The sequence below is a fragment of the Metarhizium acridum genome (genome assembly GCF_019434415.1).
Source record: "Metarhizium acridum strain ARSEF 324 chromosome Unknown scaffold_1, whole genome shotgun sequence".
Classification (NCBI taxonomy): domain Eukaryota; kingdom Fungi; phylum Ascomycota; class Sordariomycetes; order Hypocreales; family Clavicipitaceae; genus Metarhizium; species Metarhizium acridum.
Window position 1 is genome coordinate 2170708 of NW_027094015.1, and position 22249 is coordinate 2192956.

The following is a 22249-nucleotide window of genomic DNA, read 5'->3' on the forward strand; positions in this document are numbered from 1 at the left end:
TCTATTGTAGCGGCAAACCTGCAGCTTCGACTCGGAGCCATCGGTGACCCTAGTCGTCCCGCCGGACATGATCCTTATCATCACCAATTTCGCCAGTTGGAAGACAAGACCCTGCCAACCCCAGTCAGTTTCTTGGAGCTGTAGTTGACGCCACCGTCACCCTCACTAGAGCCCATCCGCTCGACCGGCCGATTGTGGCGCCAGGTGCACGAGAGCATCCAGACAGGGAAACACGGGAGAGTGAACGCCATTCGGCGCGAATGCGGGAGAGTAGCAAGCGAGCTGCACGAGAGTATGGGGAAGGCGGGACAATGTAGCCTGCGCATGTGCCGCCTCATTCATAGTGCAGACCAGACAGACTGGACCAGCCAGCCAAGCAAAACGTGCGGCTAAAACCAGAAACCAGTTGACAATTTTGAACATTGCACAATTGATGGGAAGGCAAGCACAGGGCTCTGGAGCGCACCTGCCTCTGACTCTGAGCGAGTCCCCCGGGGCTTCTCTCAGGTACGCAATCGTCCACGTCCTTCAAGTCCGTTGGTCTGGTGGTTTCGGTCACGGCTGCACTTTGGGCAGCTCAAGTGCCCCATGTCTGTTTGCTGGGCCGGCCAAGTCGCTCGGACCAACATTGAATGCCAAATGCCGAATGTTGAATAGACAACTTTGAATAATGAGTCGTGAGCTCTACTTTACTCCAGCACTTTTTGATCTAGTAATTAAGACCAAGACCCAAAAGTCCCGGGCTGTCGGCCCAGTAGTCCCCACCCCCTCTGACCCAGCCACATGAGAAATCCAGGCTCTATCCAGGTCTCTTGACTGCTTTCCAGCATTCGGGCGCTGTTGGTGGCTCGTCGGCGACCCCCACAATTGCACAGCACACAACGGAGTAGGCAGTAAATGGCAGCTGGCAGCTGGCAGCGAGCAACTGGCAACTGACAACTGGGCGACACCACCACACCGGATCCCGCATTCTGGCATTCTAGCTGCAAGTCGCCCTTCAGTCAACCTTCTCTGCACGCACAGGCACACCTTATCGCACCACCACGCTGCAACTGTTCATGCCATTTCTCGAGACTCGTCTTCGTCTCCTTGCCATCATCCTCGCCGACGCCATCTCTTTTCACATCGATTGCCGGTGCCGGGTGCCTGTTATCCCTTTACTCCGATTCTCATCTGTGTTATCTTTGCTCCCTGTCTGCTGATTGCTGTGCCCTTGGACTGTTGACCCGTGTCGGCCAACTTCGATCCTTATCCAAGCTTATCTTTCGACCGATTCCTCCTTTGTCGTAGGTTCGTCAGCAGTCAACGGTTCAACCGAACGGTCGGTTCCTAGCGACATCCCGCCCAGTTTCTCCCACTTCCAAGTCCATCTCCTCGGAGACGCCTACCACCCACCAGCATAAACTCGTTGCTCTGTCGAAACGGAAATCCTCACCGCACCACTCTGAGCGCAAGACTGACGGCGGGGCGAACGATGCCATGGCTACGTTCAACTCTATGCCGGCCATGTCAGCCGCTGCGCCAAACGAGGCAATGGGCTTGAGTCACCCTGCACCAGGCCAGCCCATGACAATGGAACATTTTGATCAAGACTTTAATTTTGACGAGGCTGTCCTGTGAGCTGCTCCTTTCTTTCTGGAGACGACCTTCATCCAGAGACAAATGCAGTCATGTGAATTGCTACTGATATTGTCGTAGGGATGGCGCCCCGTTACCTACCCTCCCCTTCACGCCGGCGTACGATTTTGAGAATTTTAACACAACTTTTGAAGACCCATTCGCCTACTCCAGTCGGGCATTTGAACCCACCCCAAATCAAGATGCCCTCAATGAGGAATCATCGCCGCAGGAGCTGGACAATAAGTTGCTGGGCTTTTCGGACCCAATTATGAATGCCACAGTTGTCGACAAAACTGGCAAATTTGCGGACGTGAATATGAGCGCCGAACTCTACGGCATGTTCTTCGTTGCAGAGGACGTGTTCGGTGGGGACAACTCGGGGCGTCCTCTGGAGCTGACTTGCTATCGCCGCAATCTATGGCAATGCTCTGGGCAGATAACGCTGCCAAAGAATCTCTCACATCTCATGGACGAGCAAGGTCGCCAATTTTCAATTGACGAACTGTCAGCATCAATCACAGCAGTAGAATCGATTGAAGGAAAATGCACAGAAATTATTTCCATTCCCTGGAAGAGTTCAAACTCTCAAGCGCCTGAGGAGACCAAGGTTGCGGCTGCGCCGCCTCAAATTCCCCTGGATTTAAGCACGGCCCAGGAGGTTGATGCAGTTCGAGTTACCCTTCCTGTCTCTTGGAAGCGTTTACAGTTCAAGCACGCAACGGCCAACAATGGACGGCGGAAGGGGCTTCAGCAGCATTACGTAGTCCAAATCAATCTTCTGGCTAAATGCAAGTCCAACGACATGATGAAAATCGCCGAGATTCAGTCGGGACCCGTTATTGTTCGAGGACGTAGTCCGCGCAACTTTGACAGCAGAAAAGATGTGCCTCTTCTTGGGGAAAAGAGATCGGAGAGGAAAAATGCAGCAAGTTCTGATAATACTGCTTTAAAAATAGAGCGGGAGAATATCCAAGCCACAATGCAGAGATTCCAACCCCTGGGTAACGTAGCGGTACGTTCGAAATGCATCAGCAGCCCTGAGTGAATTTTTGAGAAGATCAAAACTGATAATCCCACAGACCCCAGCCGAGTGGTCAGCAAATCCACAGCCTGTGTCTCATGCGAACAACCAAAGTCCTCATCCGGCCAAGAGAATGGCCGTGTCGCCAACCGTTTCTCGACCGCCCGTGCCCTCTTGGTCTGCAGACGGAAAGAACATGACAACTGGCCAGCCACACAGAGGCTCGATGAGTCGGCAAAACACTGCTGTGCCTATCAATCTCTCTCTGTCCGAGGATGAGAAGAGCCCCAATCGGTCCAGTGCAGAGCTGCAAAGTCCTCGGATGGGCAAGTCCTACCCTGTTTCAGGGCAGAACGCCGGGAATAGCCCAGTCGATGATCCAGATCCTCTTTATGAATACTTCCCTCTTACACTAGATGACTGGTATGCCTCATTGTTTGCCTGGTTTAACCTGGCTCGGACATTAGATGCCGGGCATGCTAACAGTTGGACTCGTTTAGGATGCCGCCGATCGATGCGGTCTACCGACCGCATGTGGTCCATCACACAATTGTGCCTCCCGAGATCAAAGCTCAGCAGTCGCAAAGCAAGGCAAAACGGTATTTTTCGGCCGAATAGGAGTGCCTTGAGCTGTGCTCGATGAGGAATGACTGGGCTCACGACCCTGCTTCCGTAACTGTGAGACATGAAGATGGATTCACCCTCCATATCAGAGCAACCTTGTACCATACTATACCACTTGCGTCAATACGTGTTGCATTCTTTTTGTTTGCTGGCTATAACACGGCTGGCAGCTGGGCAGTGCGCTGCTGAAGGAAAAAAAAAATAAAAAGACACAGCGTGCCTTATTATACCCAGGGGGTTCCTTCACATTTTTTCTTCTTTTCCATCAATTTTCGGGAGAAGGATATTTTTGGGTAAATCATGACAGAATAAAAGGTCATAATGATTACAATTGTTTGGTCGATACATACCGTGATGCCATCAATGATGTCCGGGGGGACAATTGCGCAGGATTGTTTGTCTTTGACAAACAAGTATTTATGCACAACTTCATTTGGCTGCCAGTCCACTGCACACTAATATAGCATGGCAACGAGCCCTGTATACTTGACGCAGCAACCCGACTAGAGCTGCAGAACTAATGTACGTGTGCTTGTGTTGTCAACGGTTGGTTGAAGCGTGTGGTTTGAGTAATGTGTGTAAAGAAAGCGGCGATTGGCCCGCGAAGCGTTTGTGCTTTTTTTCTTCTTCTTTCCTGTTTGGTCGAATGCATTGTCAGTTGAGCTCACGCCGTACAAGAAGGATGGATGAAGCCCCCCACTAACCCAGCAGTTGCCCTCCAGCTTTCCCCCTCCATTTCTCAGTGTTACTTTGCCGTATTCGTGACGAACCTACCGACCTAGGTACGTAGGTAGGTACTTGAAATGAGCGACCGAGATAGCGTCGCGTCGGTCGATGAGAGGAGTAATCTGGAGGAAGAGATACCACTAACGGAAGAGGAGGCGGCTTCACGAGATGCCTTTGTGGCTTCGGTGCGAGAACTGTACGATGCGGGAACACCGTTCTTCACCAAGGAGATGATTCAGCTTGCGCAAGATCAGGTTGACCAGATTGCGGAGGGTTCGATATCACCAGAAAAAGTAGACCGCCTTGGTTTTGATGGTAAAATGCATTCGCAATGTTTTCCGCCTTCGTTTTTCACGAAAATAGAGGATGAAATGTGAGAACAAGTCGCCTGGCTCGGTGCCTTGGTTTAGGCTACTTCATATCAACGAGATCTGCGTGCTGATACTTGAACATAGCCTCTTCCCCATTGTTGGGTACAACTCGTTCGAGTCATTAACTATGTTGCCGCCAAATCGTCTAGGCGACAACTTGTTTATTTCTGTCCGCATCTCTGGCTTATACAGGTCGATAAATGAACTGCCGGATATTTCGCAAGATGATGCGAGGTGTGCATTCGACAAGTGTTTCGACCTATGGGAACAAGGCGAGGAGTGGGCAGATTTGAAAGAGCGGATTCCGCCGCATCTTTCACGGCTGCCAGTGACCATTGACAAGATTATCGGGTTTGGGCTCGGCGTTCTGACGACGGAAACCAGGTGTAACGTTGACAATGAATGGGTAAAGCGCTGTAGCGAACAACACGCTTTGATGCTCACGTTGGCCAAGATGTTTCGAGAACACACTGGCAACAGTGTCAAGTGTTTTGCCCAAGACCCCGCGTATTCCAACACTTGCAAGGATATTCTTGGCAAGAGAGGCGTTGACATTGTCCACGGAGACACGGGGTTTCTTTTGGTGGACGAGAACTCCATTGTATTGTCATTTTCTCCCAATGTCCCCGTTCGACAGGTGATTGCGGACCTGACTCGTCCGGCAATGATGGTATGCAATTTGATTTCCAAGCCCACGAGAACTGAGTGGCGGCGATGTGGAGGTGTTTCCGTCAGGTATGGTCTTTGCTCCTCGTTTCAACCTCATGGTCTTGTCTCTCTCACCTGCTCTGTTGACCGGCGATACTAACGAGGGCATTGCGATAGCCCTTACACCACAGATCCTGTTTCGCCGCGAGTCATGGCCTTGAAAGAAGGATACATCGAGTTACCCATCAACACTGTAGTGTCGCTAGGCGAGTCCGCGGTATATATACGAGATGAAAAGACCTCGAAACCGCCCCAAGCTCAAGGCACATCTTCGTAGCGATGCATCAGGCGTATCTATATAGGAGGAGCGGCCAGTCGTCTCCTCAGCCGCAAAAGGGGGCCAGCCAAGCATCATGAAGATTGGATTTCATATATTATCCTGATTGTGCCTAAAAGGCAATAATTCAGAGAAATGATAAATGGACAATATATGTAATGACGGCGATACCACCAATGAGACGATGAATCGTAATCACAAGCCCCTGCCCACGTACTAGATGATGTATCCTTGAGCGCAACCAGTGCCGACCACAAAACAACAGAGCAATATATCTCAAACCGCGCGTGAGCGTGATAACAAGCGCGCTTCCACGTCCGCCACAACCCAATACACAGTATTTCCCCCTTGTCGCCCATCATAGACACCATCGGAGGGCGCCGACATGGCCAAAAGCCAACGCATAAACGTGCCACCCCTTGTTTCTCCATCTTCCGTCTCCAAGGCCCAAGTAACGTCACAGGAAGACGGAAACACACCGGGAGTCATTCCGAACAAGACGTCCGTTTTTCCGTCACAGCACAAACAAAATGTCCATGGCCGCAACCTATTAGTACTAGAAGGGATCCACAAGTCTGCCAACCAAGCCAAACCCAGACAGAGTGCTCCTACCGGGCGGCGGCATGTTTGTCAGTTCTCAGCATTTCTGTTTTGGACCCCAGTTTCCCATCCAGGTGCATAGTCCTCGCCTCCTCGCCGAGTCAGAAATACCTGCTGCCTTGAAGAAGCGGTCCACTGTGGATGGGCTCCTCCCGTCCATTTCGTCTCTGCTCGGCGCGAAGCGTGCTACTGAGCTTCCACCAGCTACCAGCTCACGGTCCTAGAGGCGAAGGGGCAGGCGGCATGCCTTTGTCGGGGAGATGTCCGCTCGAACCTCGGACATGCCAGTGATAGCGCACGAGGACGGTAGGGGGGGGGGGGGGGGGGGGGGGGGGGCAATCGAAGAAGCGACGGTCATGCACCGAGCCGAGTGATCGGAATGTCACAGTGGTATCCCTTGCCACGGCGCTCGTGCGCATCAAGGGACTCGTGGGAGACGTGTCGGTCGTGATTTGAACACTTGTAGGCTGCGCGGGTGTTTGCGTCTTGGCGACATTGTCGGCCTTGAGTCTGACGACGACTTTGGCACATCTGTGTTATATCGGACGAGCGTTGATTGGAAATGACAATGTTACATTGATCGTGTCGATTCCATGCAGGGCCCAGGGATGGATGATGTCCCGCATACACAATACAACATGGGCTCACAAACTTGAATTCAAGCACAAAATTGAGGTTGATGATGCCTTTTATTCCTATAATCCTTTAAATCATGCGTGGTGCGTACCGTTACAACCAAATTGATGGTATCTAATGTTCTCATAAGGGCTGTCTAAGCCAGCAATCTTGATTCTGTGCTTCCAAGGGAAGACGGGAGTGACCCCTGTGCCTGAAAGATGGATACGCCCAAAATAGAAAATGAGTCCTAATAAGCCAAAAAATTGAAGCAGGAAGAAAAGAACAAACTGAGAAGGGTAGTCCAAGAAACGAAAAGATCATGGGTTTCTAGGTCAAGGAAAAAGAGACCCGAGCCCCGTTCGATTTCTCGAAACGGTAATCAACTAAACTCCAGCGCCGTTTTCGTGTGTCGTCTTTTCACGCACTAATTGCGTTCTGTGGCAGAACGGCCTGCTGCTGCTCAGGGTTGGGTGTCAGCCGCTTGGTCAAGGCGGGCTCGGGAATTCGAGAAGCCATTCGATCCGGTATCAATTCGGGAGAGACGGATCGAACAGGGTACTCTGTCGCAGGCGTAGCCCGGAGAAGTCGCGACGTGGTGGGCTGGGGAGCGAGGATGGTAGGAGAGTCGACTTCCTTGACTCGGGTCTGGGGAACGACTCCGTTCCCAGTGCGGACTTTGGAGGGCAGGATCTGCTCGAATCCGGCTTCCTTGGCGACCTTTTCGATACTCTTGAAGTACTGCAGAGAATGTTAGGTTTCGACGGTTGTGGTCTCAAATGGGCGGCTGCTTTGTTGACATAGCGTTACCTTGACGGTTTTGACCTGGAGCTCGAGAGTAGCATCCTCATCGACAACAATCATGGGGTGAGGGTGCAGCTGCAAGCTGGACAGAGTCCACATGTGGTTGACGCCCTGCTCAATGCATCTCTGCAACGCGAGAGACTTTCGCTGGCCAAGAATAATGACAACGACCTCGCGGGCCTCGAGGACAGTCTGGACACCAACAGTCAGGGCCATGCGAGGAACCTTGTTGATGTCATTGTCGAAAAATCGCGAGTTGGCGAGAATGGTGTCGTATGCCAAGGTCTTGACACGAGTTCTACTGGCCAAGCTCGACCCGGGCTCGTTGAAGGCGACGTGGCCGTCCTCGCCAATGCCGGCAAGGAAGAGGTCGATACCGCCGACGGCCTTGATGGCGTCTTCGTAGGCGACGCACTCGGCCTCGAGGTTCGCGGCATTGCCGTTCAGGATGTGGACGTTGGAGGGGTGGACGTTGACGTGGGAGAAGAAATTCTTCCACATGAAGGAGTGGTAGGATTCGGGGTGGTCGCGGGGAATGCCCACGTACTCATCCATGTTGAAAGTGACGACATGCTCGAAGGAGATCTGTGGTGGACATGTTAGTCACGATAGCTCTGCAGCCAACGAACAAGCAGCTGTGACGCTCTCGCTGTCGCTCTCTCTCTCTCTCTCTTTTTTTTTTTCTTTTCCTTGTTAAAAAAAATTACAAAAATGAATCGAATAGTGCAAGCTAGCACAGCTCAATCAATGCTTCGTCTTACCTCGCCAGCCTTGAATTTCTCAACAAGAATCTTGTAGACACCCAGAGGGCTAGAGCCTGTAGGCAGACCCAAGACGAATGGGTTCTCGGCAGTAGGGTTGAAGGCCTTGATACGGTCGACAATGTAGTTCGCGACGTAGGTGCTCGCGGAAGTAGCGTCGTCGCGAATAATCAATCTCATTTTGACGAGAGAGCTTCAGAGGCGGTGTGTGAAGCTTGGGGTTGGATGGACTTGGAATGGGAAGTTGTGTGAAGCTGTGTGAAGTTGTGTGTAAGTGATGATGTCACGAATTGCCAGCCGAAAAATGGTAGAGAGATGAATCGGGCTAGGTGAATAGGAAAAGAAAAGGGCTTCTTAGAAATAGTCATAGACAGAAAAAGCAATAAAGGAGAGAGAGAAGAGCAACCTTCAGCAAAGTCGGTTAAGATCGGTGGGAGGTGTAAGAGGAGTCTGTATGGGCTTGGGACTCGGAAGATGATCATGGGCAGCCGACAACTTTAGAATGGTGGGCCGGCCGATGGATGCTTGGGCGCATTGCAACAGTACATCACTCACAAAAGCGACATCAAGCGAGCGCAATGAAGGCGTGTGTCATGGATTGGATGTCAGGATGTGCGGTCTTACTGCTCCGGGCAATAGCGACTCGACACCGAATCACTCTCAACTATACTTCATGCTCCGTTCTCAGTTCTCAGTTCTCCGTTCTCCGTAGAAAGTATAGAGCTCCAAATCCCTTTTCTCTTTCTTCTTAGCTTCCTCCCATCACTTGCCCCTACAAGCTCTTAGTGCTACCCCATACCCCTCTGGCACGAATGACACAGATGGCGGCAGCCGAGAATGCGTGTGGGACGATGATGGCTTCTGTGTGGCATTTGCCAGGTGCCAGTGTGTCAGTTGCATGCAATGATGTCGTGGTGGAGCTGAGTGGCTCTGCGAGGAAAGATGGATGGAACGTCACTGCATGGTCTCATTCTTGGACTGTGGGGAAGAAAGCCGTCATGTTTCTCTCCCCATATTATCGCCTTCTCCAAATCCTCTTCCGCAGCCGCCATTACAATACACGCAGGTGCTGACTGTCCAACGCAGCAAATGCTGTGCTCCACTGGCAATCGTCGGATTAGTTCCATCATGACCGTGTAGCTCGTTACCCGTCTTCACTGGGGTTCGGAGGAAACAACCACATGACCAAATTAGACCCTGCGGTTGTAGCTCCTAATTTCGAGGCTTGAAGCGCAAGCCGTGAAGCCGCTAATCCGGACTGCGCTTGTGCAGGCATGCAGATCTTTTGTTGACCAAATCGAAGCACAATATCGAGACGAGGCTGTTGTAGCTCATCATAGAGGCCACCACCCGTGTCCGAGTGGCACAAGTGGTCTGGTCCCATCTTGAGAATACCATCCAACCATCCATCCACCTATTATTCTCATTTGTAGGAGGGCGCCGACAGGCTTGTTGCTCTTCATGGTTCCATTATGTCTCACGTTGAAATTCGGTACCAAAAACATGTGCAACGGACCCTTAATGCAGCATCCAAGGTATTGCACCATCCTCTCATGAAATGGTTCGGCGTTGAGGCTCAATCTTCCACCTCAATTCAAGACGCCTCCGCGTCTCACCGCCCCACCGTTGTCGAAAGGGCATTGCATGGGGCCTTCGCGGCCTATGTCGAACCAACATGACAATATCTGACGCGGACGTTGAGACGTTGAGATGCAACGAGAGAATTTTCAACACAAAGTAACTTGATGAGGTCTTTTTCTGCAGTCATGCCAGAGGTTCCAGCTGAAACCGTGCCTGGCAGATTAAATTATCGGTAATGTGGTACGCATATTTGACGGACGGCAATCGAGGGCCATGGACAGATCACATTCGACACCGGCCGCGGACGGGTCGCCAAGTAACCCCTCGACAACGTGGTTCGATTATTCCAAGGATTCAAGCTGATGACAGGTCCATGCAGATGAGACATCTCCGATTTATGAATCCAGAAACGAATACAACAAACATTCGGTCCAGGTTCCAGAAATCCCTGTATAGGGTCATGGTGCCAACTACGACTCTGTGAACAGGGATGTCGGGATGAAGCATAGCGTCGATTTGGCTGTGGTGCGATGGGTGAGATGATTGATAATAATACACCTTTCCAAAGACCGAGCACGATCTGCAGGCTCTCGATGTTGGCAATGCATGCAGCAAATCCCCCCAACACTCCCCCACGCTGGGAGAAACAGGCCGATATTGATCATGCCGCATTTTTCGTGTCCCCCACGTTGCCAGATGGTAATCCCTGTCATTCTGAGGCTATAGAAGATGGATTTGCCAAGCCGTAGATCTTGGATATTCAGACCTTAATACGAAGTTTGTTGGTGCCAGATCTCAATTCGCTCCACGGACGACAAAAGCACAAGGCACATCTTCGGGTGCTTGTAGGAATGGAACCTTTACCAATATCGAGCGCTTCTGCATTGAGGTGAACAAGGCTGGTGTTGAGTGACCACATTGGCAAAGGAACCGACTATTCATTACACAAGAGACCGACAATTGGCCCATCTAGTAAATCAATATACTGTGGCGGAGCGGACGGCCTGCTAAACTCGGTGCGGATGCATTTGTTGTCGTATCGTGAATGAGCCACGGTGTTGGCCAAAGTTGCCAGGATGTCTGGAGCAGTTGCAGCGTAAAAATATCCAACCGGACATCATGGTCTCCAACCAGTCAATGACAAGCTGGCAACCGACCATGAATCTCAATCAGGAAAGAGCTTCCCAATTCAACCCTGCCAGCGTGCCGACACTCTGGTTAGTCTGTAGCAAGCACCCGACCTGTCGCTCCTCCTTCCTCGTCATGATGCATACCAAAAGCCTACACGTACCTACGCCATCAATTACAATGAAGAACATCACGAACCGCACATCCCCAGACGAAGTTGAGGACCGGTGCGCTTCCTTAAAAGTTCCTCACTGCGGCTCCTCCGCATTTTCCGGAACGATATATTCGCCCACAAACCACATGCAACGGCGCCCTAATTCCACTTTGCCGCGCGGACAGGCGGATACTGGTTGTATGGCCAATGTTCTCGGCGTGCCTTGTGCCTCGAGGCCAGTGTCAAACCAACGCAAACTTCTAAACCATGCAAATCACCAGGGATGAATGCCACGATATACAGGCAGCCTAACTGTCGCGAGCGATTGTGGCTGCCAATCCCAGACGGTTGGGAATGCGCGCCGTCGTGCCGCCCCTGGTATGCCAGCGCCACAGGCCATGACAGCTTCGAGGAATAACGCTACAATACCCAATTCGAATGTTTGACTGACAACTTGACTAGGCTAATGGGCAGAGTACCCACGCCACCTTGGCATCGGCACACCCACCGCAACGTTACAAGCCCCAGCTTTTTTTTTTTTAAAAAAAAATCCTTTCTCCAGATGTTATGCAGCCCCCGGTTGAAGAGGCGTGGCTCATGACCAAGTCTACAGTGGAGGACTCACTCGAGGCGAGAACATCCTGCCAACAAGACGTTCAAGATAGTCCACCACTGCGCGGTTGTAGCACTGGCCCAGAATTAATTCAATATGCCTCGTGGAGACGTCCACCTGCGGTCCACATACCCCGGGCGTTCTATTGCGCGGTTGTGTGCATCATCTCGCCCGCACCCCCGTCTCAGCAATCCTTTGCCATTGGCTCCGCCTTACCTTCTCCCCATCAACCTTTCATCTTGAGGTTGCTCCCCTGTGTGCGTGCGACGAGAGTGAGGGTGAGAGAAGTGGCTCAGGTCAATTTTCGAGCACAGCCAGGCACTGACATCACTCGCTCCCAAGCCGCGGCAGAAAACGGGAAACTCAAAACGCAATCGTGGACCATCTATGTTATTGACCACTGGCCACTGACCATTCCGCGACGCCAGCCAACCTGGCTGCGGCTTCCTGTAACATCCAACTTTGTTTACCGTTGCGAGTGGTTGCCTGCGACTTTCTTGTTGGCGTTCCTAATCTGAGTTGTATACGAACGACACCTGTCTCTCCCCTTCCACACTCTATAAAAATAAGTTTGCCCGAGATTGCAGGTAAACCCGGGCAGGTTTCATCAAGGTTGTCCATGGCCAGGTGTCCTTGTTGACCCCCCAGATTCCCGGATTTGACGTCCCTTTTTGATCGGCCCGTCCGGTGGTGTCTGGTCTCGTCTTGGATGCGTCCCTTTGTTCGTCTTTGTGGTTTCTGTTCCTCATTGTTTCACTTGTTGGCATTCTCAACACCTTACCTCGCCGGCACGTCAAACTTTCACCCTAGCACGGCTTGCTACGTTCATCTCTGCACCTGTACCATCGCTTAGCACATTGGGCCCGTTTGATCTGGTTGATCTCACCTTGGATCCGAGTCTGGTTGGTTGGTTCAACTTGAAATAGGTGCAACATTGCAACCCTCATTTGTCCTAAACTCAAAACATTTATCTTTGAACATATTCCCCCTCCTCTCACCTTTGGCAGCTTTCGTTTGAGCCAATGTTATGCCTAGCATCATTCTTGCGATGACGAACTTTCGAAAGGCCATCATTGCCGCAATTGTAAAGAGCTTGCTTCGAGGCAAGTCTCTAATACAAGCCCTGCTTTCCTTCTGGGTCAACCCTGGCATAGCCAAGGGCGGCAAAGGTAAGTCAACAAAAACGTTACAAGAGTTTCTCAAAGATGCCGAGGCTGCACTCCTCGGTCCTGTTAGTGGCAACGGTCTCCAGGAGCTTTCCGCAGGCTTAAAGAAGCAATTTGTCGAACGCTTGCAAATAGACGAACAATGCATGTTGCCTTCTTATAGCCATCAGCTGCCGTTAGGCAGCGAATGTGGACAGTACCTGGCTTTGGATGTTGGTGGTTCGACTCTGAGAGTCGCCGTGGTGGAATTGCGAGGTCGTCGGGTCGATGCTGACAAGCAGAGTGAAATCATCAGCATGCACAACTACCGGATTGGCAAGGATGTCAGGAATCTAGTGGGAATGGACTTTTTCAACTGGATGGGCCAGAAGATCGCCGAGACCCTTGCCGAGAGTGGTCAACATGAGAACACTGAGGCGAAACCTCTTCCTATTTCTTGTGCTTGGAGCTTCCCGATTGAGTGAGTGTTCACCACCTGCACATACTTTCTAGTATTGCCTTTTCTTATCGCAATATAGACAAACTTCCATGGGGAGCGGCAAGCTCCTCCCAATGGGTAAAGCATTCTTGGCAGACCGAGGCTTGTTGGGTGAAGATCTTGCTGGCATTATCAAGCAGGCTTGCAGGCAGTCTGGTCTTCACGTTGAACTGCGAGCCCTCTTAAACGACTCTAGTGCTTGCCTGTTGTCACGAGCCTACTCTTACACGTCTACTCGATTTGGTCTTATTCTGGGCACGGGTGTCAACTTGGCGGCGTACATGCCCGTCCAGAGTGTCGGCATAAAGAAATTTGGAGTACGACCAAAGGGTTGGTATGAGGAGGCCAACCACGTCATCGTTAATACGGAACTCGGAATGTTTGGCCACAACATCTTGCCGATGACAAGATGGGATCATGCGTTGACCAAGCAGCATCCTCGTCCCGATTTTCAACCCCTCGAACATTTTGTTAGCGGCATGTACCTTGGCGAGCTTGTCAGACTGGCACTTCTTGAAGCTATTGAGACTACTGGGCTACTTGGTGGTGTTGTGCCTCATTCTTTGAGGAGTGGGTACTCCCTAGGCACTGACACGATCTCTATGATTGAAAGGTAGGGAAACATTTTCAAGTTTGGGTCCAATGGTCAACTAACCAACAACTCAAATAGTGACACCTCCTCAAACCTCGAGGAGGCCATAAAGATCTTTTCGGAACGACACCCATCATCATATACACCCAATAGCTCCGATCTTATTGCTATCAAAGCCCTTTCATCATTTGTTTCCATCCGCTCCAGCGCTCTTGTCGCTACTTGTGTCTACACGCTGTGGGACCTTCGTCTGGACTTTGAGCAACAATATGTCGATACCTTACTTGAGTCGTCTCCGGAGCGTAAGCGTGCTGAGGCCGATATGAAATTGAAGAGCACTACGGTTGCGTTCAACGGTAGTGTGATCGAAAATTATCCTGGATACCTCGCAAATTGTCAGCGTTATTTGAATGAGTTGATCGAGAGCAAAAGCTTACCTGAACCACGAAGTATTGGTCTCGTTGCTGCCAAGGAGAGCTCACTGATGGGGGCTGCCGTTGCATTGGCATGTCTTGAGCGAGGTGATTGAGCTGGAGAGCTTTTTTCCATTTTTGTTAATTTGAAAGAGCCAAAGGCATAATATTTTGGCGAATGGCTGGCGAATGGCTGGCGAATGGCATATGATACTTCTGTAAGTCGAGGGGCGGGTTATTCGCTCCATTTCTTCTCCTACTGTTCTACATTGGACATCATGGGTGTGCGGAGAATTAAAACGCATACGTAGAGGCGCAGGCTAGCATTGCTTCACACTATGCTTTGAGTTCTTTTTTTAAGGATATAGCGGTGGACTTTTTTTCAAGTTGGCAGTGTATATAACCGTGGAAGTCTTGGGGCGGCCTTATCTCAAGCGCCTTGGGACATGAAGGTTAGGAAACTGGGCCGCCACGGCCGCTTACGGCACTACATAGGTTCAAAATGGCGATGAAAAATCCAAGATGGAAGGATACGCTTGAAGAGCAAAGACCCAAGGTTGTCTTCTTTACCAGATTAGACAAATTTTTGCTACTTGCGAAAGGAGTGGGGGTGCCTTGTTTGGAGTGGAACAGAGTATCTGGCAGGATGCATTATGTACTCAAGTCTACAACACTACAATTCAGACCCTGAATGTTTAGCCAGGTGTGACATAGCAAGGGGGTTAAAGCCAATGAGACATCACTATTATAAAGAGCATGTGAGGGTTTAAAGTACCTAATAACGCGATAAAATTTCTTATTTATAAAGGTCACTCTTACAAGAGCCACTACTCCCCTGTCATTTAACCTATATTATAGTTAACAGCCACTAATATAAATAAAAAGAGCTCCTGTTAGCAGAAAAGTCCCCTCTAAATAACCCCCACTAACTTCCTTGTCAGGTCACTCATGGCTAAAGTTACAGGGGTTGGATTGTACCTAAATTATGACCCGATATATTACAATACATACCAAGTGCCTACTTCTAGGTACCTAGGTAGGTGGATTAGTACCGAGCACTTGTTAGATTGCGTAATCCATGGGTAGCTTCTCAGAATTCTCAATCAATGCATCAGACTCTTAATAGTCCGTGGCATTTAGGAGCTGGCTTGTGAAGTGGTGATGGCTGTACTGTCACTAGAGCCATGGGCCGTGCGAGTGCCCAGTACTTTGTACTTGGATGAAAGTGAGGTCAACTGGTTGCATGTACATAACTCAGTACTAACTCAACGCCTGGCTCAGTTGAAGGGGCTTTTGTTCCACCGCGTTATTTAGGGTGGATGCCAGTAATTGGAGCAGGGGCTAGCAAATGTACTGAGTAACCTTGATTCTCGTGTCCCGATCAACTCTAATGAAGGTACTGTGTACTCCACACACATCGAGGAGTCAGGTGACCGCCTGCCTTGTTCGCGTTTTGTCCCGCTTCGCGTCAAAGGTGACCCCATTGCAAAGGCACGCGTTCAGGCACAACAAATAGGCAGACAGTGCTTCTTCTCCAATTAACGACGTAATTCAACCGGGCGGCCTCACAACCAGGCAGAACATACTGCTAGTGTTCAATGTATTAACTTAAATAACAGAATTTCTTTCGGCACTGTGCCGCATCATCAACGCATTTTACTCGTCGGACGACACCCATCACATCACAATGGCTGCCAGACCTGGCGTATTCAACGAGTGCGTTGTCGCGTTCGTTCCTAGCAACGAGCTTGCTCCAATGTTAATTGGCGACGTAAGTAGGCAACATGCTCCTGACCACTGATTCAGTTGACTCAAAGTTGGTATGATTGACTGTTTTTGTCTAGTTATCCCGCATTGTAGAAGACAACGGCGGCACGATTTGCGAACCCCGCCGCAACGGCTCAATTCCCATCGAAAAAGCCACACATATCGTTTCCAACACCATAAACTTTGAGCAGTATGTCGAGTCACAAGCTATTATGATTCCCGTCGTATCAGAGCACTGGATCTCGACTTCGGTCATGAGAAGGAAAGTCGCACAAGTCAGGCCGTTCTCTCCGGATCCGCGAATGATCTTTGCCGAAATTGTTGTCACTTGTGCGGATTTGCCGCTGATGGATAAGGAGAGCATCATCGGGGCCACAATGGCACTGGGAGGACAGGAATCCAAGGATGTGACCAGGTTGACAACACACATTTGTGCGCTAAGCATGGATGCGCCAAAAGTCAAGGTGGCGCTTGAAAAAGGATTCAAGGGCAAAATTGTTCTGCCACATTGGTGAGTCTTGATAATTCGGAATAAATGGCTGGATTTGACATGTGCTAATGGGCCAAAGGTTCGACGCCTGCTTCAAGCTTGGCAAGAGGATAGACGAGGAGCCGTATCTTCTGCCGGATCCAGAAGTGATGGAGAAATCAAGCGATGATGCTATTAGCATTCCCGTAAACAAGAATTTGGTCGGTGCGACTTCAGTAAGCCCCGAGTTTCTGCCTATCGCCGCCGATAGCCAAAGCGCACGGCCTCCCGTAACGGTTTTCCAGGACAGAGCGGTTATGCTGGCGGCAGATCTTCACATTACTGCGAGGTTAGCAAAGGCCATTGGGGATATTGTTCTCGACGGAGGGGGTAAACTGGTTCATAATGTTGAGGACTGCGACATGTACATTTGCCAATATCGCGACGGCGATGAATACATCCATGCAGCCCAGTCTTGCAAGGAAGTGGGCAGCCTCTCATGGTTGTATTCACTCATTGTGAATAACCAGTGGCAAAATCCACTCCATCGACTTTTGCACTATCCTGTACCTCGAAATGGTATTCCAGGCTTCAAAGATCTTCGCATCACTATATCCAACTACGGCGGGGAAGCAAGGATCTACCTTGAAAATCTTATCAAAGCTTGCGGCGCAGAGTTCACAAAGACCATGAAGGCTGACAATACGCATCTAATAACCGCTCGCGATTCTAGCGAAAAATGCAAGGCGGCTCCGGAATGGGATGTTGCAGTCATCAACCACCTGTGGATTGAAGAGAGCTACGCCAAGTGCGAGCTCAGGCCCATTAACATCTCCAAATATAACCACTTTCCTCCAAGAACCAACCTGGGGGAGATCATAGGGCAAACCTTTTTAGATGAGTCGAGAATCAGGGACTTATTCTATCCCGGCGGCGAAGAAAATGTGTCTCCTAGCGCCAGGAGAAAGAGAAAGATCCTGGAAGCTGCAGCGGATAACGCCTACCATCGAGGTCCTGCGGAGGGGGTCGTCATTGGGCGTGACAAAGACTTTGACGTGATGAGGGACGATGAAGAAGACCAAAACCCGTCCTCCCTGAAATCGAAGAAATCCACTGCCGTCGAGACACCCGTACGCTCCCGCCATGCTCACTCCGGCAAGGAGAACGACACCCCGCCTGCCATGTCCACTGGTAGCCGTAGCGCCAAGGCGAAGGCACGGGACATTTTGCAATGCATTGCACCTGATATTGCCTTGTACGAGAAAGAAAAGAAGAGACATAGCAAAGCCGGGGCACCGTGGGGTGGGAAACGAGCGGCAGACTTGGCCGAGAAAGAAAGGGACAGCAAGACTGCCACCAGCCCCAAACATAAGCAAGAAGATGACGAAGAGGATACAAAGCGACCATCAAAGAAACAACGGCCGTCATTACCGGATGTGCATATGCGACTGGTAGTTACTGGCTACACTGGATGGGTTGGAGATAGCAAAAAAGAGGATCACGACCGTGTAAGTTGCAACGGAGCAAGGAGCATGTATCTATGGGAATTCTATTTTATGCTAATTGTCCACTTGTATAGAGAAAGATGCGGGCTCTTGGAATTCTGATTGTACAGGAGGGCCAAGCCTGCGACTACCTCGTTGCGCCTCAAGTGGTGCGTACCGTCAAGTTCCTCTGTGCTCTAGCTCGCGGAGCGGCTGTCCTTTCGTCCGACTTCATCGACAAGGTCCTCGAAACTGGAGGCGTGCCCAATGCGGATGACTTCATTCTGCAAGACCAGGAGGCGGAGCGCAAATACGACTTCAAGATCGAACGGTCGATGGCTCGAGCCAAGGCCAACCGAGGCAAGCTGCTCCAAGGAATCCCCATTTACTGCACAGAAGGGGTTCGAAAGGGGCCGGACGGCTACAAGTCCATAGCCGAAGCGAACGGAGCCATATTCAAGCTCTACCGCGCGCGGAGTGGCACGACCATCAAGCCGACAACAGCCGAAGAGGATGGGTTCGCAAAGCCAGAGCCAGTATACTTGCTGTCGGGCAATAGCGCTGATGAGAAGCAAATGTGGGTGCGGTTCAGAAACATGGCTGAGAAGGGTAACATGGAGCCCCGGATTGTCGACCCGGATTGGCTGCTAGACGTGGCGATGGCACAGCAAGTGCGTTTCGATGAGAAATTCTCAATTGAGAAGCGCATCCAAGACAAGAGTAGCTAAATGGTGGGTTTGTTGCAACTCGACGAGGCGTGCCATGGGAGGAGCACTGGAGTACGGAGTTGGGGCCTAGATAGCATTGTGCCCATCAAAAGGTCTTCTGTTCCTGGGGGTTGGCGGTTGTCTTTTTCTGTACGTGTCGGTTGCCAACGGGATAAGAATAGATGCTTGTATATACTGTCTGTTACACGATATAGTCGGTTTATCAATCAGAAGAACTTGACGCCAAGAGAGTCTTCGGAACCAAATATTTGAGCTTTGCCCCGCTTGACGAGAACATTGAGAGCCTTGAGTAGGACTTCGCTATCCATGCCGTGTAGTTCTGGTGGGCGGTAGGTAGGTTAGCACCAGGCACGTTCTGGGGCCATGCCCATGCAAATGCGCATCAAACATCAAAACACGACACCCATGACACCCCGTGACGCACCTGTGCCTCTTGTTCCCTCCCCATCAGTCAGCTCGTAAAGGGTCAGCACGCTGCCCTTTTGCGCGGTATCTTCCACGTAGGCCTCGACCAGGGCCGCCCACTCCTCGGGCTTCTTCCAGTACACGTAGACGACGTCTCCGTCCCTGCTCTTGTCGCCGCCGGCATACTCTGCTCTCCCGTCCTTGCGCATAAAGTCGACCACCTGGCGGATGTCGGCGGGCGCGAGGCGTCGGTCGATGCGGCGGTTGGAGAAGAGGTCCGAGTCCGAGGCGGACGAGAGGGAGAGCTTGAAGAGGCGGTGGTGCTTGGCGTAGGAGAGGATGAGGGAGGACCACTTGGTGAGTTGGGCGTGGTGCGTGGTGAGATTTGGCTGGGGCGTGAAGAAGGCGGGGAAGTAGTACTCGCGGGGGAAGCGGAATGATGCGTCGGGGGGTTGAGACGAGGGCTGAGGCTGGGCGGGCGACGTCGATGTCATTGCGCGGGTGAGTGGTGTGGTGATGAGTTGTGGTTGTGGTTGTGGTTGTGGTTTAGGTCGTGGTTGTGGAGAGCTGTTGTGTAGGAATGTTTACCTGGTGCATGGCAGAGGGTGGGCCGAGTACAAAGGCGTGCGTGAGAGGCAAAAGACTTGTAGATAAGGCAAGGGCGGCGACTAAGACGCCAGCCAATCAGATAACGACGCGGCCGTTCCCTATCAAGGTCCACTATTATCACAAACGATGAAACATCTGAGCGTGTGTGCCGAGGAGACGTCTCGTTTGAACTTTAAAAAATGAAATCGCAGGAATTGAAACTTATACTATACGAACAAGAGGATTTTTTTTACAAGTAAAAAAAAAAAAGTAAAAGAGATAAAAATGGGAGGTGAGCAAGCCAACCCTTCCCCCACAGAGATGCAGCCTCAATCAAGATGAGGAAGGCAAAAAGCACAGCCGGGTCCAACATTTCCCCAAACCCGATCGAGCCCCGTTCTCAACTCGCGGCACTGGCGCCTTCTCCGCGGACCCTGAAGTCTTGCTGATTCGGATAATCGGCCTCGAAATGATTGGACGTGCTTTATCAGGAACACGCCCCCCGCGCTTATCATCATCCCATCGCCGCAGGGTGAACTTGCGGGCGGCCAGGGCCAATGGCTGTAGTTGCGAATGGGACATTGCCTCAAGCTCCGGAGATGTATAATTCGAGATACAAGAGTCACCTGAAAGCGGGCACATGAGGCCCAGATACCCTCAAGAATAAGGGACTTTTTTTTTTTTTTTAGTTCCTAGAATGTTTTATGATTCTCCTCTTTTTGCTTGTTCCTTCTTTCCCACACTCTCCTTGTCAGTAATCGGCGTCACATAGGTATTCACTACAGAAAACTGTAGATCAGAATGACGACAGAAAAGAAGAGAGTAGTGGTTGTGGGGTTGGGGATGGTAGGAATTGCCTTCATGTACGTTTTTTTTTCCTCCCTCGGCTGCTATGAAAGGAGTATTGACCATTGTGCCCAGAGAGAAATTATTGAAATATGATGCCCACCAACGACAATACACAGTAACTGTTCTCGGTGAAGAGTCCCATGTGGCATATAATCGCGTCGGATTGACGAGCTTCTTCGAGCACCGCAAAGTCGAAAACATGTATATGAATCCTCTGCAATGGGTACGTTACTGTTAAAAAAAAAAAAATAAAAAAAAAGAAATTTACCTCCGAGATGGGACATCTAACAAACGGCGCAGTACGATGAAGCCAGCGTCTCGCTCGGGTACCGTATCAACACCAAAGTCACGTATATAAATTCGGCCTCCAAAACAGTCACGTGTGAAAATGGTGACGTCGTCCCCTACGATATTCTGGTTCTGGCCACAGGTTCACACGCCTCATTGCCACGGCACACGCCCGGCTGCGACGCCAAGGGCGTGTTTGTCTATAGAACCATTGACGATTTAATAAGTCTCATTGACTTTGCTGCCGAGCGCAAAGGGAGCACGGGATGTGTCGTCGGCGGTGGGCTCTTGGGTCTTGAAGCCGCCAAGGCAATGATGGACCTTGAGAGCTTCAGTTCCGTCAAGCTGATTGAGCGCAACGGATGGGTGCTCAGCCGCCAGCTTGACCAGGAGGCAGGGGGCATGGTCGTGCAACAAGTCCATGATCTTGGCCTAGACGTCATGCTGAGCAAGCGTGTGAGGGAGATCAAGGTCGATGGCGCGAATCACGTCGTGGGTGTGGCTTTTGAAGACGGCGAGGAGCTCGATTGCTCGGCCGTGTGTTTCGCCATTGGCATCACTCCGAGGGACGAGCTGGCCAGGGTTTCAGGGCTCGATTGTGTCCCGCGGTGCGGAGGCATCGCCGTCGGAGATGACTTGAGAACCAGCCAGCCCGACATTTACGCCATTGGCGAGTGCGCAAGCTGGCAAGGCCAGACCTTCGGTCTCATCGGCCCCGGCGTCGAGATGGCCGAAGTCGTGGCCTTTAACCTGACCCAGGCCAAGCTCCACGCGCCGAGGGTATTCAAGCGCCCCGATCTGAGTACCAAGTTGAAGCTTCTGGGCGTCAACGTCGCCAGTTTTGGCGACTTCTTCGCAGACAGAGACGGGCCAGCACATCTTCCCGCCAAGCACAACAAGTTAGTCAACGGCGCGGCCAAGCAAGCGCAGACGGTCAAGACGCTCACCTACAAGGACCCCTTCCAGAACATCTACAAAAAGTACATCTTCACGTCCGACGGCAAATACCTCCTCGGCGGCATGATGATCGGCGACACAAACGACTACATCAAGGTTTCCCCCATGGTCAAGACCATGAAGGAGCTAGACGTCCCGCCGAGCCAGTTCATCCTCGGCGCAAAGAAGGACGGCGACGGCGACGGCGACGACGACTTGCCCGACGACACGCAAATTTGTTCCTGCCACAAGCGTCACCAAAGCCGACGTCGTGAACTGCGTCAAGGACGGATCATGCAAGGACCTGGCCGCCGTCAAGTCATGCACAAAGGCGGGCACGGGGTGCGGCGGGTGCATGCCTCTCGTCACGACAATCTTCAACAAGACCAGTGGCGGCCATGGGCAACGAGGTCAAGAACCACCTCTGTCCGCACTTCAGCTACTCGCGCGCCGAGCTGTACCACATCATCAGCGTGAAGCAGC

At 51.3% G+C, this 22249-nt stretch overlaps 8 protein-coding genes across 14 annotated transcripts; 5 read left to right on the forward strand and 3 right to left on the reverse strand.

Annotated features, from left to right (window-relative positions):
- Positions 1 to 963: 963 nt before the first annotated feature.
- J3458_000624 (uncharacterized protein) lies at positions 964 to 3995 on the forward strand. 3 transcript variants are annotated; one of them, XM_007811648.2, is made up of 4 exons: positions 964 to 1616; positions 1699 to 2632; positions 2700 to 3064; positions 3142 to 3995. In XM_007811648.2, exons 1-4 carry the CDS (start codon positions 1480 to 1482, stop codon positions 3257 to 3259), a joined length of 1554 nt encoding a protein of 517 aa, XP_007809839.2. In that variant the 5' UTR covers positions 964 to 1479; the 3' UTR covers positions 3260 to 3995. The 3 variants fall into 3 exon arrangements, with proteins under 3 accessions (XP_007809839.2, XP_065978125.1, XP_065978124.1); XM_066116243.1 differs by having other exon boundaries at positions 964 to 2632; XM_066116242.1 differs by having other exon boundaries at positions 2700 to 3995.
- On the forward strand, positions 3755 to 6252 carry J3458_000625 (uncharacterized protein). 2 transcript variants are annotated; one of them, XM_007811647.2, is made up of 3 exons: positions 3999 to 4364; positions 4447 to 5097; positions 5188 to 6252. In XM_007811647.2, the coding sequence occupies exons 1-3, from the start codon at positions 4069 to 4071 to the stop codon at positions 5345 to 5347; spliced, it is 1107 nt and encodes a 368-aa protein (XP_007809838.2). In that variant the 5' UTR covers positions 3999 to 4068; the 3' UTR covers positions 5348 to 6252. The 2 variants fall into 2 exon arrangements, with proteins under 2 accessions (XP_065978126.1, XP_007809838.2); XM_066116244.1 differs by having other exon boundaries at positions 3755 to 4364; positions 4447 to 6252.
- Positions 6253 to 6277: 25 nt separating this feature from the next.
- NAG1_1 lies at positions 6278 to 8573 on the reverse strand. Of its 2 annotated transcripts, XM_007811646.2 has the most exons (3): positions 8128 to 8573; positions 7373 to 7951; positions 6278 to 7303 (listed from the first exon to the last, which is right to left on the reverse strand). In XM_007811646.2, exons 1-3 carry the CDS (start codon positions 8305 to 8307, stop codon positions 6983 to 6985), a joined length of 1080 nt encoding a protein of 359 aa, XP_007809837.1. In that variant the 5' UTR covers positions 8308 to 8573; the 3' UTR covers positions 6278 to 6982. The 2 variants fall into 2 exon arrangements, with proteins under 2 accessions (XP_007809837.1, XP_065978127.1); XM_066116245.1 differs by having other exon boundaries at positions 6627 to 7951.
- A 3246-nt stretch (positions 8574 to 11819) lies between these two features.
- On the forward strand, positions 11820 to 14997 carry NAG5_1 (N-acetylglucosamine kinase 1). Of its 2 annotated transcripts, XM_066116246.1 has the most exons (4): positions 11820 to 12772; positions 13065 to 13229; positions 13288 to 13860; positions 13918 to 14997. In XM_066116246.1, the coding sequence occupies exons 2-4, from the start codon at positions 13066 to 13068 to the stop codon at positions 14366 to 14368; spliced, it is 1188 nt and encodes a 395-aa protein (XP_065978128.1). In that variant the 5' UTR covers positions 11820 to 12772; position 13065; the 3' UTR covers positions 14369 to 14997. The 2 variants fall into 2 exon arrangements, with proteins under 2 accessions (XP_065978128.1, XP_007809836.2); XM_007811645.2 differs by having other exon boundaries at positions 11820 to 13229.
- A 664-nt stretch (positions 14998 to 15661) lies between these two features.
- On the forward strand, positions 15662 to 19709 carry ESC4_1 (regulator of Ty1 Transposition). 2 transcript variants are annotated; one of them, XM_066116247.1, is made up of 4 exons: positions 15662 to 16023; positions 16097 to 16530; positions 16589 to 17996; positions 18068 to 19709. In XM_066116247.1, exons 1-4 carry the CDS (start codon positions 15940 to 15942, stop codon positions 18698 to 18700), a joined length of 2559 nt encoding a protein of 852 aa, XP_065978129.1. In that variant the 5' UTR covers positions 15662 to 15939; the 3' UTR covers positions 18701 to 19709. The 2 variants fall into 2 exon arrangements, with proteins under 2 accessions (XP_065978129.1, XP_007809835.2); XM_007811644.2 differs by having other exon boundaries at positions 16589 to 19709.
- Positions 18907 to 19699, reverse strand: J3458_000629 (uncharacterized protein; the record flags this gene model as incomplete). The annotated part of the gene is made up of 2 exons (XM_007811643.2): positions 19125 to 19699; positions 18907 to 19019 (listed from the first exon to the last, which is right to left on the reverse strand). The coding sequence occupies exons 1-2, from the start codon at positions 19597 to 19599 to the stop codon at positions 18907 to 18909; spliced, it is 588 nt and encodes a 195-aa protein (XP_007809834.1). The 5' UTR covers positions 19600 to 19699.
- A 686-nt stretch (positions 19710 to 20395) lies between the features above and the next one.
- On the reverse strand, positions 20396 to 20743 carry J3458_000630 (uncharacterized protein; the record flags this gene model as incomplete). Its single annotated transcript, XM_066116248.1, has 1 exon — positions 20396 to 20743. The coding sequence occupies one exon, from the start codon at positions 20741 to 20743 to the stop codon at positions 20396 to 20398; it is 348 nt and encodes a 115-aa protein (XP_065978130.1).
- Positions 20744 to 21142: 399 nt separating this feature from the next.
- NIT6_1 (Nitrite reductase [NAD(P)H]) lies at positions 21143 to 22243 on the forward strand (the record flags this gene model as incomplete). Its single annotated transcript, XM_066116249.1, has 1 exon — positions 21143 to 22243. One exon carries the CDS (start codon positions 21143 to 21145, stop codon positions 22241 to 22243), a length of 1101 nt encoding a protein of 366 aa, XP_065978131.1.
- Positions 22244 to 22249: the final 6 nt, after the last annotated feature.